Here is an 18,624-nt window from a genome sequence, read left to right on the forward strand (position 1 = left end):
TAAGATATTGAAGTACCAGACTGGGAGATACATGAGAGTGTATATAGACAACATGATAGTCAAAAGCAGAACAACTGACTCACATCCAGCAGACTTGATCGAGATATTTTAGGTTTTGAATAGATTCAATATGCATCTCAACCCGACCAAGTGTGCTCATTATTCACTAGACAAGAATAGATACAAACCTCGAGAAGGTCCACACTATATTGGAGATGCATCCACCTTGATCGGTAAATGAAGTACAATAGCTAACAGGGCAAATAACAACACTTAGTAGGTTCCTATCCCAGTTTAACAACAAGTGTCTACCCTTCTTTTGGATGTTAAATAACCCAAAAGATTTCCTGTGGACTAAGAAGTGTCATGCATTTTAGGAGTTGAAGTACCACCTCGCCCGGTTGTCATCGCTCTTCTCCTTTATTTTGAGTGAAGATCTAAGCCTTTATCTTGCTACCATCGAGTAGACTGTCAGCTCAATATTGGTGTAGGATGACTCGAGAATCCAAAGACCTATTTATTATGTTAGTCATATACTAAGCGAACCCAAGGAGCAATACCCCTCCATTGGGAGGCTGACATTTACGCTAGTATTAGCAGCAAGGAAGGTCCATCTATATTTCCAAGTGCATCTCAAACAAGCGATCATTGACCAACCACTCAAGCAGGTCCTTTCTCGATTTGACGTTTCAGAGTGGTTGCTGAGGTGGTCGATAGAGCTAGGCGAGTTTAACATATGATACATATCATGGGTTGCCATAAAGGCTTAGATGTTGGCGAATTTCATATCGAAGCTAACCCTACCGCCCGAGGTCAAGGTCAATGGTCACACTCTCTCGGCATGAACTTGTTCGTAGATGGTTTCGCCACCTTGGAAAGGGACGATAGTTGACTTGTCATAAAAAGTCCAAACAAGCAAGTGTATGAATAAGTTCTCTAGTTCGAGTTTAAGATCTCTAATAATGATACCAAATATGAAACACTTCTCTCAGGGCTCTAACTTGCCCGAGAGCTCCAGGTGTAAGATTTGACGGTGTTTAGTGATTCACAATTGATCATGAACTAAGTAAAAGAGAGCTACAAAGCTTGAGACATGACCATGGTGAAGTACCTTGCTGAGGTATGACGGTTAGCTCATAATTTCTCTTGACTCAATGTGTTGCGGGTCCCTCACATAGAAAATGCCCAAGTTAATGCACTTGTCATGTTAGCCTCTACCCGAGCTCTAGAAGAGGGTTGCCTAATGGTCAAGACATTACCGACCTGAACTATCAAAAGACACAATATGGCCACGATCAAGGAGGAACCAAGTTGAATGAACGAGATCTTATGCTACAAAAAAGACGAGACACTCCCTACTAACCCCACAATGGCTCGAAGATTCAGGTATTATTAAGCATAATATTTCATAATTAACGACTATATATACTATAGTTCCTTCGACTAACCTTTCATTAGATGTATGACATCGTAAGAAGTTGAAAGGGTGCTTATTGACATGCATGAATGTATTTATTGGGAGCACATAGGTGGGCAGACCGTTACGTTCAAGGTTCTTTGGCAAGGGTTTTACTGATTGATGTTGTGTAAAGTTGCAATCGCCTACATTAAGAGGTGCCACTAGTGTCAGAAGTTTACTTAGATACAACACCAACTGACGGTCCCCTTGAGCCCAATTGATTATGCATAACTCTTTGCCCAGTGAGGAATGGACCTCCTTAGACCCTTTTTATCAATTTCGAGCTATCAGAGGCTCCTCGTTGTAGGAGTATACTACTTCATGAAGACAAGGGATTCATATGAAAAAATATCATTACCCACTTCGGAATCCCAAAGGCCCTCATGATCAATAACATGACTCGATTCAACAATATGAAGTTTAAGAAGTTTTGCTAGTCCTACGATATTCAATTGAGGTTCAACTCGGTAGCTCATCTCTAAACCAATGGTCTTGTCGAGGTCACCAATTAGGACATCCTCGAAAGATTAAATAAGCGGGTCATTGGAGCAAAGGGCACCTAGGTGGACGAGCTGCCAATCATTTTATGGGCCTCCCAGTTGACACCCAAGACCAACTTGGGAGAATTATCATTCAGCTTAGCGTTCAACACTAAAGTTATCCTATCACCCAAGATAGTCTTCCCGACACCTTGGGTTGAGAGCTTTAACAATGAAACCTTTGAAGACGGACCTTGAGCTAGACTTGACTTAATCAATGAAGTCGAAGCACACTTACGAGTGTTGAGATACAAAAGGGTGATAATCAAGCTCTACGATCGAGGAGTTGGCCTCAGGGGGTTGGACTAGGAGACTTGGTGCTCCAAAGGGCCAAGGTCAATGACCCAATGAGGTCTCAAGGGAAGCTAGTGTCAAAATGGGATGGACCTTATCGAGTCATCGAAGTCGTCTGGGATGGAACATACTGCCTCAGGACAACAAAGGATGTGACATTACCGAGAACATGACATCGTAAATTTGAATAAGTTTTACTCCTAAGGTCTCGGATGTTGTAGGCCAGGAAGGGCTACCCCAGAGTATCAGATGTTGGCCATGAGGCCTGGGGTATCGATCGTAAGATGTATCTTTAAAGGAACGAATCAAGTAAACCGACCAAACGACTAAAAACAAAAGAGGGAGAGATCAACAACTAGAGGTAGCAATTTAGGTGGTAGGGCGAGGAGGTGAGTCGGTGTTGTTATTGACTGAAAATAAGTAACAAAAAAGATGTAGGTTGGAGAAATATCAGTATGCTGGTATTCTCCAATGAATACTATCAGATAGCATCATGAGTTGAGAGCCATTTGAAAAAGACAATATCTCCACCATTGAAGGCAGGACATTATCACTAGGTAAAGAGAAAGATGAAGGCCCACCTCGAGGGCATCACAAGATATAGAAAGACCTAGGAGCAGGGTCAAAAGGGTCTGATCGGATTGAGTAACTTGCATATCGAACCTGATCGGGATACAATACTTAGTTTGCAAGTGATCCAAAAGAGGTGTGTTCATCACTGAATCATAATCATGAGAACTTCTCGTGGACTCAAGTCCTAAAGAACCCTTGCGTTCATGGGAGATACTTTCTCTGATGAAGAGGACACAACCTTCTCAAACCTCGAACTGTCCAAAGATGGAGCACAAATCTTAACTGATCGATGGCTAGAAGATCGAAAAAAACTTATATGAGAGAGAAAATACATCTTGACCTAAGATAGAAATGCAGAATTGATGTTGGGATGAGGGACTCAAAGACATCTTAACCTTGCCGAGAATCAAGGCGAGGAGCGAGATGCCTCTTAAGGAGGCCTTGGGGTTGAGGCTAATAGTTCCCGAGGTTATAGAAACTTTGGACTATAGAGGCTCATTCAAAAAATTGAGTCCAGCTCCATAATGGGAAAGAGATTTATAAGGAGGATGCCAATTTCTCTCCTCTAGTAATTAGGACGTCGATCTTTGCCAATTTCTCTCCTCTAGTAATTAGGATGTCAATCTTTCTCCTTATACAATCGAGATAAGTGTTTCTTTGGAAGCAATTTCTAAGAGACACTAATAGCAAAAGAATCTGAAACCGACCATAGTAGAATAAAGATTTTAAAATTCGTCACAATGGAGGGAGGACCCGAAATATGCTATGGTAGAGGAACTACTTTGAAATCCATCATAATGAAAGGAGGACTCGAAATCTACCATGATGGAGGGGGGACATGAAATCCACCATAATGGAAAATGGACTTTGAAATCCTCCACAATGGAGGGAGGACTTAAGCCCGCCATGACAGATGAAAGATAAACCTGCTATAGTGAAAACGTAGAGCAAAATGTGATTGAGGTGTGTGAAGTCAGGAAACCCGATCCGTGTTAAGATAAATTCGTTATGACAGAGGCGCATGACTAAATGTGCTTGAGGCATGTGAGTCGAAAAACTCGACCCACGCAAAAATAAATCCGTTATGATGGAGGTATAGGACGAAATATTCTCGAGATATGTGAGTTAGGGAAAATCGACCCACACCTATAAGTGTCTCCTTCACGCTACAAAGAAACACATTGGCGATGAGCCTCTTGGATGAATTGAGCATTGCACTATGAATCCCTCGAAGTACGCTGAGGGGTCCAAGGGAGGCCATTCAAACCTGTTTATCCCCTATCACCCATGTGGATAAAAGATCAAATGGGGACATTGAGACAGTTATAGGCTATCTCTTCTGTGGACCAAGTATAAAAACTATCTCTCGAGTTATACCGAGAAGCTCTCTTCTCGAAAAAATTCATACTCACTAAATTCTCGATAACTAACTTGAGCGTCAAAATGAAGTTAGAAAACTTCTGACATTGGTTTTAGTGCAAATAACACTTTGGAATCAACACTTCAATCTTGAAATTAGAAGCCATTTCGAATAAGTAGATCACATAAGATGACTTGCCCCGGCAAGTACTACGATAGAATAATTCGTAGTGTGCTTAATTATGGGTGTATGGTGTACATATCACTGTACATATGTTTATCATAAATTATGTGTAGCAATACAGTGTATACCTTTGTATACACTGTATTATCATATATCTTTGATATCAACACATATGATATCTAATTATTCCAAGTCATATTTTATATTATAATATACTATAATATTATTATATATTATTAATATAATAACAATATAATGATAATTATATTATTATATCAATACATATACATATATAATATTATATGTATAATATTATAATATTATACATATATATCATTATAAATATTATAATGATATATTATCATTATATTTAATATATGGTAATATATTAAATACATTATTTTATATTATAATATACTATAATATTATACATAAATAATATTATGTATAATGATATATGTATATGTATAATATATGGCATTACATAGACATATTATAATATATGTATTGCATACATATCAGATAGCTTATTATACCATATCATTATACCATATCTAACTTATAAGCTACAATATTAAATGATATATGTTTATCATAATATACAGTATTAGTAATTATTAATACTGTAACCTAAATTAATATAATTAGGCATAGACCTATAGCATTAACATTATGATAATGTGGACCTACCTCAACCCATATCGTAGTTGTATACTGTAAGCTAATATTATTCTACAAATTAATATGTACCAATATTATTAACTATTACTTAGCTATAAGAACTTTGCTTATAATACCATAAGATAAACATATCTATGATAAAGATAAGTGATAATATAATTAGTTGATATTATCTATATTTGATATCTACGCGATACTGAAGCTTATTTGATAACAGGGACTAAAGATATGGTGAAGCAATTACTAGTTCTTAATATCCTGCCATAGTTGGCTGGTCCCATTGTTGAGTCGGTGGGTGGTCTGTAATTTGATACTGCCGACGATGCATATACAATGTATAATTGATATATGTATAATATTATCATTGATATAATATTATATGTATAATATGTATAAATGATATTATTGATAGTTATGGTCACTAGCTAAGTGCTACACATGTTATGGTGTATAATTATGGTCACTATATAATATATAATTATACATGTTATGGTCACTAGCTAATAATATGTGTAGTGACATATTATCCAATTATAACATATGTATATCATATTATGGTGTATGATATTATATGATTATATAAGCTATTATGATATGCATCATATATCATACACCTAAATTATATCATATAATAATATTATATGATATTATACATATTATATAATAATATTCTTGCTTATTATTATATAATTATACATGTTATGGTCACTAGCTAACATATTATATGTAATTCTTTTGATACTAGTAAGAAACTTATGGTATCCCATAAGTTTGCTCGGCAGATCGTTCAATTGTTAAATCAAGTTAAGAGGAACTAATACATAAAGGTTATCCTATGGATAAGCTAAACCCTTATTCCTAGACCTTATCACTTTGCATTAAAAGTGATATCATAGTACATAGATAAGCAAAGATCAATTTTAAAATAAGTAGGAAACACAATGGGACTATCTATGGTGTTCTAATCTATTACGGTACCAATATCTATTAGTTAATAATTTAGAGTAGGTCCACATTATCCTTACTTATTATCTAAATTAATAATATTGTTTATCACTGTACATATACATAAATTTAGTAAACATATACAGTGATATGTACAGTGATAATACTAAACAATATTATGATGTGTTATTATTATGTACATAAGTTATAAATTATAATAGGTAATTATAATATATGTATATTGTGATATTATACATATATGATATGTATATCATATAATATGTAATTATATGATATTAATATGTATATGATATAATTATTATCATCCAATGTAAATTAAGTACATATGTATAGCAAGATAATTATAAGTGTACATAATTTATCAACGATATGTATAGGTGACTATATTATCTGGTGACTATATGATAATATTGTAGTAAATATGCTTATCACCATACAGTATTATCACTAAACAAAGCCATACACACATATCAATACATATTAACACATATGTTAATAAATATTATAGATATGTAAATTAATAAGCAATTATACATGATATCAATATATATTATATCATATAATATATATTATCATAATATTATCATAAATAATATTATATGTTATATGATAGTATCTTATAGTACCATAATTATCTGATAATATGATAATATATTATCATATACATAGATATTATGATAATGTGATATGTACATAAGCTATTATGTTTATGATAATACCATACCTAACACTGATAAGCTAAAATGATATAATTATAAACATATCATATACCCATAATTATATGATATGTATTGATATCAACACATATGATATCTACATATATCAACACACCATCAGATTAAAGACCTACCTTTGCTTATTTTGATAATAAGCAAAGGTCTAAGATCGTGGCTATTCAATAATTATCCCTACATATTATGGATACCAGATATGTACAGATTTGATAAGCAGATGGGTGTACAATTGATATTTGACAATATTACCCATATCACTGTTATCTATGGTGTTATAAGCAAAGTGATATCTACATAGATAAACATATCTTTATCTCTTATCTCTTGGGATTATCCCTATTGTGTTTCCCCTGTATTTTGTTTCGAATGCCTCCTTGATCCTTTTGCCTAGTTCTCTAGGCATTTTAGACCATAATTTCTCTGAGAGTTCTGGGCTTGTGAATAGCCTTCATGTTTTTGATGCCAGCCTCATATAGTCATTCAGGAATTGGATAATATGTTTGAGGATAATATGTTATAATTATATATTATAGTGATATGGCTAATGAATTACGTTATAATATAATAATATCATATTATTATAATAAGTGATATGTGATAAGTCATATAATATGTGATAAGTCACTACACATATGTATAATATTATATATTATATAATATATGATATACATATTATATAAGTATGATGTAAATATCATAACACAATGTACTTAATTTACATTGGATGATAATATTATAGATTTATATCATATAATATCATATACATATCATGTATAGTCAATATTATACATATAACAATATATTATCTGATAATAATATATAATAAGCAATATTATATATTATAACACTGATAATATGATATGTACCATATTTGCTATAAAAACATAAGCAAATATTTTTGATAGTTATCTAGTATTATAATTTATAACTAGATATCATATGATATTCCTATGATAATATTAATTTACTATAATATGGTTATCATTATTATCTAACATATCTAGGTTAGGGCTTATATGTACCTAATCAATAATTATCTGTTATAGATACACATGTAGATAATAATTATTACTGGTTATAATTGGTAACTATCAAAGTTTATGGGATAAGCCATATTGAACTTGGATGAACTACGTTAGCTTATCAAGACAATCAAACTATAAGTGATTGCAGAGCACTTATTCCAATCTTGAAGCACGCTTTCCTCTTATGGTATTCACTTAACCCAATACTCGTCCCTATTTCAGCCACGCTTTCCTCTTAACTTGGCACCCATCCACTTGGGCGTCTTATGGTATCAAAGGAATTACTCCTATGCTTTCACATATACCCGTTGAGATAATCTAGCCAGGTGGGGGTATTCCATCTCTAGATCTTCTTCCAATCCGGCTGCAACCACTTCCTTTTGGTATTTTTGAGGGTATGGTAATTCCCCTCCATCTTCAGAAACGTCAACTTATCAGATAATATCTTATAGTATATCAAATTATATATTTGATATACTATAAGATATAATATAATAATAATATGATACTATACTATATGATATTATTTAGATATACATAATATGTCTATCAGATATTATTATATGATATCACCTGATAATATAATGTATTAATACATATCATACATATATAATATGTAATATGTGATATCACCTAAATTTATAAATAATTATATATGTATCAGATACTATATTATCATATCTATGTAGCACTACCTATATTGAAGCACAATAGCCCATAGGACTAGTAACATAGATATGTTTATCAACTCAACAGATTAAATTAAGAACCATAAGAGGAAAGCGTGCTTCAAGATTTAAAAACAGAGATATGTATTAAGAACTAGTAAGAAACTTACAGACTCTACTCTGGATTAAAACCTTGGAAAGACTTCTCAAAGTAGAACTTCAGATATTTTACCCAATATCTCTATATTGATATATTATCTAACTTATATATTATTATAATACTTTATATTATAATACATATCATATTTATAATATTATATGATATTAACTTATAGTATATCATATAATATGAGTACATATTAACTATTGTTATCATATAATATTATACAATGTATATCATATAATATGAGTACATATAATGTATATTTTAATATAACTATTGTTATAATAACATATTAACACATATAATGTATATCATATATGATAATATATATTATCATAATATTTAATATAATATTATAATATATACATATTATATGATATTATATGATATATGATGTATAGTCTTTAATACATACCTTGTTATGTATATAATAATATTATTATATCTACGTGATCCCAGATATAATGATGACAATTAGGGATTTTTTTCACAATATCCAACTATCAATCCTCGCAAGAGGCTACGACACATGGCGGGATGGTGAAGCAAATCTGCTAATCACACGAGGCATGGTGGGGCGACTTTCAAATACCCCGAATGTCGCCTTCGCGCACGAGATATCAGGGGTGGTGGACTACCTAACAAGGTATGAGATGTCTGTAAGCTGTGGAGTAATAACCCAATACCGGAGGCTAAGAGATCATTGAATTAAAGATAAAAGTTAATCTCTCCAGTATGAACTGGGTTATTTGATCCAACTGGGTGTTATCCTAGATTTGATAACCTTTAGTCTATAACACCCATACTAGATCATATAACTTGACACTGTACATATGTGTATCCATATAACAGAGATATGTATCTTTGTAGTTATAGTATCATATGGCTGCCCTTTACTCTAAATTATGAAACTTTATATCTTTGTAGTTATCCTTATAAGTGTACACTTATTCATAATTTAAGAATAAGGTGATATCATTAGTAATTATCGTAATATTACTGACCTTTCGTAGCTTATGTAATGTAAATTAACATCAATAGCAATACAGTACAGATACCTTATAATAGGTAATTATAAGTGTACCTACCTAAATAAGTGATATGTATTATCACTGTACATATCATAATAATACATATCTATGTAAGCTATGTGATATGTAATTATAAATTATACACCATAAGCATATACATATCCATATTATCAATAAGCATATTGCTTATTATGATATGTATTATCCATAGTATCTTATAATATGTATTATCCATAGTATCTTATAATACATGTGTGTATGATATTTATCAAATATATTCATAAATTATTAGATACTATGGTTATGTGTATTATATTACACTGATATAATATGTATTATCACATATTATAATACATATTACATACATATAATATATTATGATATATTATATAATATGTATTATTATCATATATGCTATGTATAATATATTATGATATTATACCATAATGTATTATATCATATGATATTATACCATATCATACAGATATAATAAGTATCTAAATATAATAAGTATTATATGTGATATCATACTAATATATTAATACATGTGATATCACATGTATAAGATAATAATATCATACTATATGATATTGGGTAGTATGATAATATCAAATTACAATAAATTGATATAATATATTATCTGAAATTATAATATAATTTGATATAGTTTAGTTGATATAATTATATATAATGATATTAATATAAGTTAGATATGGTATAATATGTATTATAATATGTCTATATTGATATAATAATATAATGATAATTATTATAATATACATGTATATTTAAATAATATACATATTTGTATAATGTACTTATTATACTTATTATAATTAATATATCATACATATACTTATTATATCTAAATAATATCCATATATTATATGTATTATAATATATGTATTATTAATATATGTGTTATACATATATATACAGTATCTATCATATAGCTTATTAATATATGTGTAATGTAAACATGGCTTTATATACATATGTATATACATATGTATAGATAGTAACATAGATATAATAATAGATATTATATGTGTGTTAATACATATATGATTACTAAACTATCAATTTATTGCTTATTATACCTAACACTGATAATATCCATAAATATTATGATAATAAATAATAATATTATAATATATTATTTGATATATATTATCACATCATATATATCAAATAATATATGATAATATGCTTATTATGATATGTATTATCAAATAATATATACACATAGCATAATTATTAACTAAGCATATCATATAATACATATGTATTATATACAATATTATATAATATAATATAATATTTAGATAATAGGAATAACAATGATATTCCTATTATCTAAATATTATATTATATTATGTATATGTATTAACTGTATAACCATACAGAATATTGTATGATAACTATTTAGATAAACATATAATACATATCACTGTTAATACATTTATTATGTGTACATCAATTATAATACATAAGCCTTATGTATACACCTTGATATGTATATGATAACATATTAACATGTACACACTTATCATAATTTACATATATGGGTGTACATTATATGGGTGTACATTATATCAAGGTAAGTGTACCAATACTAAATTATATAATACATATGATAAATTATCCGAATAGATATTCTATAAATTATGTGGCTTATAAACATATCAAATTACATAAGATAAGCACATAGGTTAATTTATCATTTGATATCATCTCAAGGCAAGCTCAGCATGATATCACCCATGCTGAGCTTGCCTTGAGATGATGGTGTGTTGTAGGCTGTAATCAAATTGGCTTGCTTTGAATTATAACTATTCTCTCTAATAAAAGATGAAGAAGACGTCCGACGGGATCTTGGGATTCATGTACACTTCGGTCACTAAAATCCAATTATTGCATGATTGGTGCCACATGAAAAATAAATAATAAAAATAAGGGTTACATTTAGCTCGAGCTACGACAACTTAATATACTCATTTTAACACTAAACCAAATTGACCAAAATGTTACACTCATACCATAGTTATATAAACCAACACGAATACGTGATCAGATAGGAAAAATCAGGAATCAAAACAATTATTTGTTCGGTTCATTAATTAGATTGTTAGAACGATTAAAAAATTTTTGATTCTTTATTCATAATAAAAAATGTTGGCATTTTTTTTAAAATATTTATCTTTATTTATCATAAAGATGAAAGAAAATTTTATTATTTTATTACTTTTTCATCCCCTCGACATATATCATCTTTTCCCATTATCATCCTCTTATTTAATATATATATAATTTATTTGTCTAATATTATTTGTATATTATATAAATATAATATATAAATAATATATATATATATATATTAAAATTATATTTTATTTTAAAAATAATAAACTTACCTATTAAGCATTAGATCAAATGGTGATCTAGTGAGCCTACAAAGGCAGAAACTTGACTGCAAGATCCATCCATCGAGCGAGCACACTCCAGCTTGATAGTTTCCACGGCCTGTCGAGGTTAAAAAACACTTGATCGATATCTAATCCAATTTTGATATTTATAGTTCAAACACTTTGTTTTTGTGTTTTTTGTTTTTTAAGTATCCATTGGCACACAAGGATGGGCAATATGATGAGCATCATCATTTGATCCTAATGAAAATTGACCATTGATAGTACTTTTCGACAAAAATGCATCATAAAATGGAGAAATCTTGTACCACCTGTAAAAGCACACTCATTTGATCAGATTAAATTTAAACAGCATCAGAAATTGTAATTCCCACTTAGTAGCAATGCATTAATGTGAATTTTCTCGTGATCGCTTTGATCATTTCTAGTGCAAAGGACCCAATCATATTTGGTGATGGACAACCCAAGGTGAGTGTGTAAACAGAATGTTTCAAATGCACAGAGACACATAAGAGCAATAGATTTGCTGTTTTCGAGCATTTGCATTTTAATATGTATTTGCTCAATATTATACACATATTCTTGATCCTGTTCAATGCAAGTAGTTCACTAAACTTGTTTCTTCGAAACAAATGAGTCCATCCATAGTACAAACATTAATTCATCCTTGGAAGTCTTGCCCCTAAATGTTATTAAGGTTTCAAATAGCACAAGAAAAGCCCAAAAAAATCAGTGAGTTTCAATTAGTTTTACTGATGGCTACAAGAACCTTACCAAGCCGAACATGTTGTAAAGAAAACAAAAATGGTCAACATAAGACTTTGCACAATGAGGAACAAAATCCCAATCACTAATATCCATATGGTAAGTAGTTCCATAGAGAGAAAAAAGGGAACATGAAAGCTAGTACGTCCTGTCACACATCCTTTCAATTAATTCTATGTCGGCCGATAACATAACAGCAAAATTACAAAATAAAAAAGGGCTATCGTCGAATTTTATGTAAAATAAAAAATCAAACGAAAAGGAGAAATAAGCAAGAAAAGGGAATTATGAACCTGAGGAAGTACAATTGGTTAGGGTAAACAAGGATGCAGCACCTTTCAAATCATGTTCCTGCGTGTGTTCCACTTGATTAGTCTCATCTCTAAGCTCCAAATTTGTGCTGTGAAATCAAATAAATGTTTCCGTATTAAAATCAGAGCAGTCACAAGATAGCATATGCTGCACATCAGCTTGGGACGTAAAAAGAAGGCTATGTAGGTTTAGATGCTCATAGCTTCAAGTAATGATTCTTTTCAGAGAGGGCAAAAACCATAAATGGATTTTTTTGTTGTGATGATCACTGAAACAACCAAGTGCAATAAAGTCACTTCTTAAACTTTACATGAAGAACATTTGAACGAACACCTAAAAATTTGTGAACACAATAGGACAAAAGGGCAAAGGGTGAAAATGGGCTACTGAGAAGCCACACTCACCACAGTTCTTATTGAAAGCACTCCTTATTTGCCACAACAATGACAATTATCACAGTATATAACAAGCAAACTACAAAATTCCTGAAATGCTGATACGTTTGAATAAAATAGTAATAGTTTTCAATTACTGTTAAGAAATCAAATAAAAGTGCACAAGAAAATTGGCATGACTTAGGGGAGAGGAGATAAACAAGAGTGACTCAAGAAGACCATATGATTAATATAAAATACCATTCTTAATTAAAACATATAGTTCCGGTATTTATCTAGTGCTTTGAATTGGAATAAAGCTTTGAATTGAAATAACACTCGCTAATTAAGAATTTATCTAAATGTTCCTTCATCACTTCATTCGAAAACATAAAGATTCATGGATAAAAACAAAACTAGGACTATAATCCTTACCTGCAATGCAGAGGCCCGACCTCGTTAGTCGTATTGATTCTAGAATCTCCCTCATCATCCCCTCCTATCAATGTCTGCCTAATCTCAAACATATCTACCAGAGGCTTAACATCCTCATCCTGCACCACTGATTGCGGATGATGATGATGATGGTGATGATGTTGCTGCTGTAGACTCAAAACATTGTTGTTAACACTGTTGCTGTTACTACTGGCATTCGGATCGTTGTTTGGCTCTCTAGAAATGCCACTGTCATAGCAGAGGTAATTGTAGTAGTGCTGCTGGTCTTGCGGCTGATTCATCGAAGGGAAAAGGTTGGCATCATATATCACATTCTCGGTGTCATCGGTGGGTGTATTGAGAAGCAAATTAGGGTTTACATCCAGATCAGGTGCGAGGGTAGGAATTCCTGGTGTAATGGTCTGAGCTGTGTGCGCACGACAGAGTGCAAGCTGTCTAAGCACGAACGCGAGTTCTGTAGAGTCGTGATCGATCTGGCGCTCGAGATCACGGATGTATCTGTAGCAGCCGCCGACGGGATCGTGGGCGCGCATGTCGGACTGGTAGATGATGGTGCTCATGGCCTCGTTGCGCTGGAAGGGGTCGAGGTCGCGTATTATCTTGACGATGTTACTGACGCCGAAGAGACGGTGAGCGTTGAGGAACTTCTGCTGCTGGTTGGCGGGGAAGTAAGGAGCGAGGAGGCAGTCGGGTTTGCACTTGCGGCGCTGGTATTTGCAGGCTGCGCAGGCGGAGTTAGCGGCGGGCTGGGAGGAGGAGCTCTTATTGTTGCTGCTGCTGCTGGCGCTGGTGTTGGTGGCAGTTGTATTGGATGTGGTGGCGGAGGTCATGATAGGATCGAGGGGTGTGGCGTTGAAGGTGGCACACGCACCCACCACCCGGAGGACGAGGAAGAGGAGGAAGAGGAGGAGGAGGATATTTTGGTTGTTGTTGCTGTGATGGTTGTTGGTGCGGCGATTCTTGGCAACGATCGGATCGGTCGGCAGGGTCGTAGGGCGGGGCGGATGGTGGGGTGGCGGGCAGCAAAGCGAGCCCATGAACGGAAAGCAGGCGGAGAAGAAGGAGAGGTTTGGAAGCGGAGGGGGAGCGGTTCTCAAGGAAAGGGACGAGGACGATATCACAACAGAATAAATCTCGGAGGAGAGAGGGTGATGACTGTGTGAAAGAGAGAGAGGAGAGAGAGAGAGAGAGGAGAGAGAGAGGGGGGGGAAAGAGTCGTGTTGTGCGTGGGTTGTTACCTTGCTATTTTGAATCTTGATCCGGGGTGCGTCCGGAGGAGGTTAAGCAGCACCATTCGTCGTACACGTGCCCACGCTTCCTTGTTTGTTGTGCTGCAAGAACCTTGACGACTCCCTTTTCCTTACTTGCCCAAATACCTGCCTCATCATTGGACAGACATCCAGAGGCCGTGGCGGGCCAACTCCGGTCAACCACTCCTATATACAAAGTAAGAGAAATGCGTAGTAATGTCCTGACTTGTTAAGGAAAGACAAGAATGCAGCATGGAATGAATTGGGAAGGTCATCATCCTAAGAGCAGTTTCCAAAACTTGTGCAGTATAGAAAGGAACTGAAAGGTCAGCATCTATCTACATTGTTTTATACACAGCCACTGCCATCAAATATGTTGTGAACTTGGAAGAACATGCATTAATGTGCAGACTGATCACAACTCACCTCTGCTGCAGTTTGGCCATTCCAAAGATTGTTTGATCCTGTCGCTGGTTGAATCCTTCCTTAAGCAGCGAATGGTTCAAAAGCCTAGCATCAAACAACCATAACATACTTCAGGTGTGGTCACAGGTTATGATAGATGGCAGTACTAAGAAACAACAATACAACTCAGATGTATTGCTTTTGCAGATGAACAGTAAACACTGGCATTTCACCATACAAGATCGATTGACTATAGTGTTGTATAACTATGATAATATAACAGTATGGCTCATATTTTATGAAGAACGCTGACCATAAATCAATTGATGCAGACAAGTTCAATACAAAACAGGTAAATGTAAAAGCTACAAAGAACAAAACATTGCATCTGAACAAAAGAAAAGAAAGTAAAATATAGTACTACATCTATCTACAAACCAAGCATGTAGAGTGTAGAATCAGAATTCTGAAGAAACAGACCTTGTTTATCTTTCGTTTCCAACAGCAGTCAATCCAAGAAACCTGTTTTATGTTTTTTGGAAAAAGGAAAACTTGTATTTCTTAAATAACTTGGAACAAGTTAAAACAAAACTGCTGCCAAGGTTTGCCATGTTATATACAGCAGTAAGTTTCTCTCCAGATACATGCCTAAATTCAGCTAAATTGAATCCAGGAACCAAAGTTTTAATATCATTCACCAAAGCTTTCAAGTGACAGGCTGATGACCAGTCATGTGAACAAGGTTTAGACCATCGGATCTGATCCTGATCTGAATTTGCCCCTCCCCTTTGCAGCTTGCAGTCCAGTAAGAATAGCAGCCCCCTCTGATTGAATTGGCGATATTGCCTTTCTGCACGCAGAGCCCACAGCTGCTGGCCACTGTTTAGCATCCCACAAGGTGTAACTGATACCTGCACAGCCAGACAAAGCATCAAAAGAGCCATCGCAGTCCAGTAGAAATCCACTCCAGCATTCATCATTTCTATCTGCATTGACTCTAATAAGAGTCTATCAGCATTCATCATTATTAATCCAAGAAACCTGTTACAAGTACAAATAGTACACCTTTAGAGCCAGCAATGTGATACCAGTAGAAAATATGGAAGAAAAAAATAGAATATCATCATACTTTCTGAAATCTTCTCTTGAAGACTGCTCATATATATAAACAATCAGATTTGTCAGTTTGACACCAGTATCAGGGATACATACAAGGTTAGAACAGCTGGTCAGGATGTATAACTTAGAAGGAAGAAAAGATTTATCAAGATATTATCCAAAGCGTTAAATAATATGAACATTGTGAGGAAGCACTGCCAGAGTTTTATATGATAATGTGGATTAAGAGGAAGTTTTTCTAAAACAATTGTAAGGTTGGTCGTGTTTTGTTCATTGAAATGTGAGATAGTCAGAAACCAACATGCACGAAAAGTTAGAAGTGACGAGATCAGAATACTGGCATAGATAATCAAGAATATGAGAAAAGATGGTATAAGAAACATATATGTTCATGAACAATTGTGTAGCCCCGGTCGAAGATGAAATAAGAGAAACCCATTAAAATGGCATAAACATGTCCAAAGCCAACTTATAGTCGATTTACTTAGACAACATGAATTAATTAGGACTCGTGGTGCGAGAATAGAAAGACTTGAGACAAATTTATTCAAAACAACATAAAAGGGATATGAAAGCCATTAAGTTGACTAACAATATAACCCAAAAGGAACCACGTTGGTAGGAAAGATCCATGTAGATGTATTACATGATGTATTACACTTCCTAGATGCCTACACATGCTTTTTATACCATCGGAATTACTCGAGGAATGAAGAATACTCGTTCGAACCTCTTGCTGCTCATCCATAAATATTTTGAGTTAAAGCTGGGATTTGTGTCACTGCAGATAGCACAGATGCTAAATAATCAAATGAAGTAAAGGTAATAAGAAGGATGAGTTACCGAGGCTTGATCTCTGCAATCAACTTTGATGCAACAGGGACACAGCCTGACAGATCTGCCACCTCTGGAGGAGTATTGAAAGTGTCAGCTCCACAAGAGAGACACCACCTGGTTATTTGATCCAATTCCTAAGAGGCAGCAATGCTATCAGAGGAACATTTACAGAATGCAAAGTAGCAAGCTCAATAGGAACTAATCAAGCTCTTCAGCAAGAGCTCGCAGTTCACCAACGCCATCTTCGCTATATCCCATCATCCTCAGAAGACATCGCCCACCAGACAAGTAGGCCAAAGACAATTCTCAACCATCAGAAACAAATCAAAGAATGCGGTGTACAGAAGAATAAAAGACCAGACTAGATAGGGACGGAGCTCCAACCCGTCGATCTTCGACGGACTGTTGGAAGGAAACTTCGAGGAGGCAGAGAGGAATCTGGCTTCGGTGAAGTGGGTGGTTATGAGGCGGCGAGCGGGCCTCAAGGTAGCCCACGGCTTCGTCGAGACTATCTCCGGCCGATGCAGAGAAGGGCATGATGGTGGCGTCGTTCACCTGGATCGGGAACATACGAAGGGTTAGTGAAATCGAGAGAGGAAAACCCAAGACTTAGTGAAAGCGAGAGAGAGAGAGAGGCTCCGGACGATCGATCGCGATTGAAGAGGTGAGTGATCTTTGGAAGGCGTGCGAGGGCAAAGCGGGGCGAAGCGGCCGGAGATGAGGACGACAATATCGGAGCCCCGAAGCGTTTGCGAACGCGATCTAAGACGATGAACTTGTTTAGTTGGCAAAATTATGAGAATTCAACTCTCTAGACGGCAACGAGGATAAATCAGTTTGAAGGATGCACGTAGTTGGGAAAAAGTGCCTGATTGACAGATGGAACTTGCGCTCAAACCGAAAATACCTGAATCAGCAGCAGAATGCACCTTTCGGCAACAAAAATAAAGAGAATCTGTTGAATCCAGAATCTGTTGCGTTATTCTTTGACTCAGAGGCAGGAG

General features: G+C 34.2%; 1 protein-coding gene across 1 annotated transcript; it reads right to left on the reverse strand.

The window, feature by feature from the left end:
- Nucleotides 1-13,006: 13,006 nt before the first annotated feature.
- Nucleotides 13,007-18,517, reverse strand: LOC103979531 (LOB domain-containing protein 16-like). Its single transcript, XM_065100926.1, has 5 exons — nt 18,265-18,517; nt 16,794-18,175; nt 15,686-16,705; nt 13,989-15,445; nt 13,007-13,267 (listed from the first exon to the last, which is right to left on the reverse strand). Exons 4-5 carry the CDS (start codon nt 15,044-15,046, stop codon nt 13,153-13,155), a joined length of 1,173 nt encoding a protein of 390 aa, XP_064956998.1. The 5' UTR covers nt 15,047-15,445; nt 15,686-16,705; nt 16,794-18,175; nt 18,265-18,517; the 3' UTR covers nt 13,007-13,152.
- Between the last annotated feature and the right edge of the window lie 107 nt (nt 18,518-18,624).

This window comes from Musa acuminata, chromosome BXJ2-3 (genome assembly GCF_036884655.1).
Source record: "Musa acuminata AAA Group cultivar baxijiao chromosome BXJ2-3, Cavendish_Baxijiao_AAA, whole genome shotgun sequence".
Lineage (NCBI taxonomy): Eukaryota > Viridiplantae > Streptophyta > Magnoliopsida > Zingiberales > Musaceae > Musa > Musa acuminata.

Coding starts and splice junctions, on each gene's coding strand:
- LOC103979531 (XM_065100926.1), bottom strand. CDS start 15,046: ATGGGCTCGCTTTGCTGCCCGCCACCCCACCATCCGCCCCGCCCTACG. Junction 13,268..13,988: donor GTCGGGCCTCTGCATTGCAG/GTAAGGATTATA, acceptor TTGATTTCACAG/CACAAATTTGGAGCTTAGAG.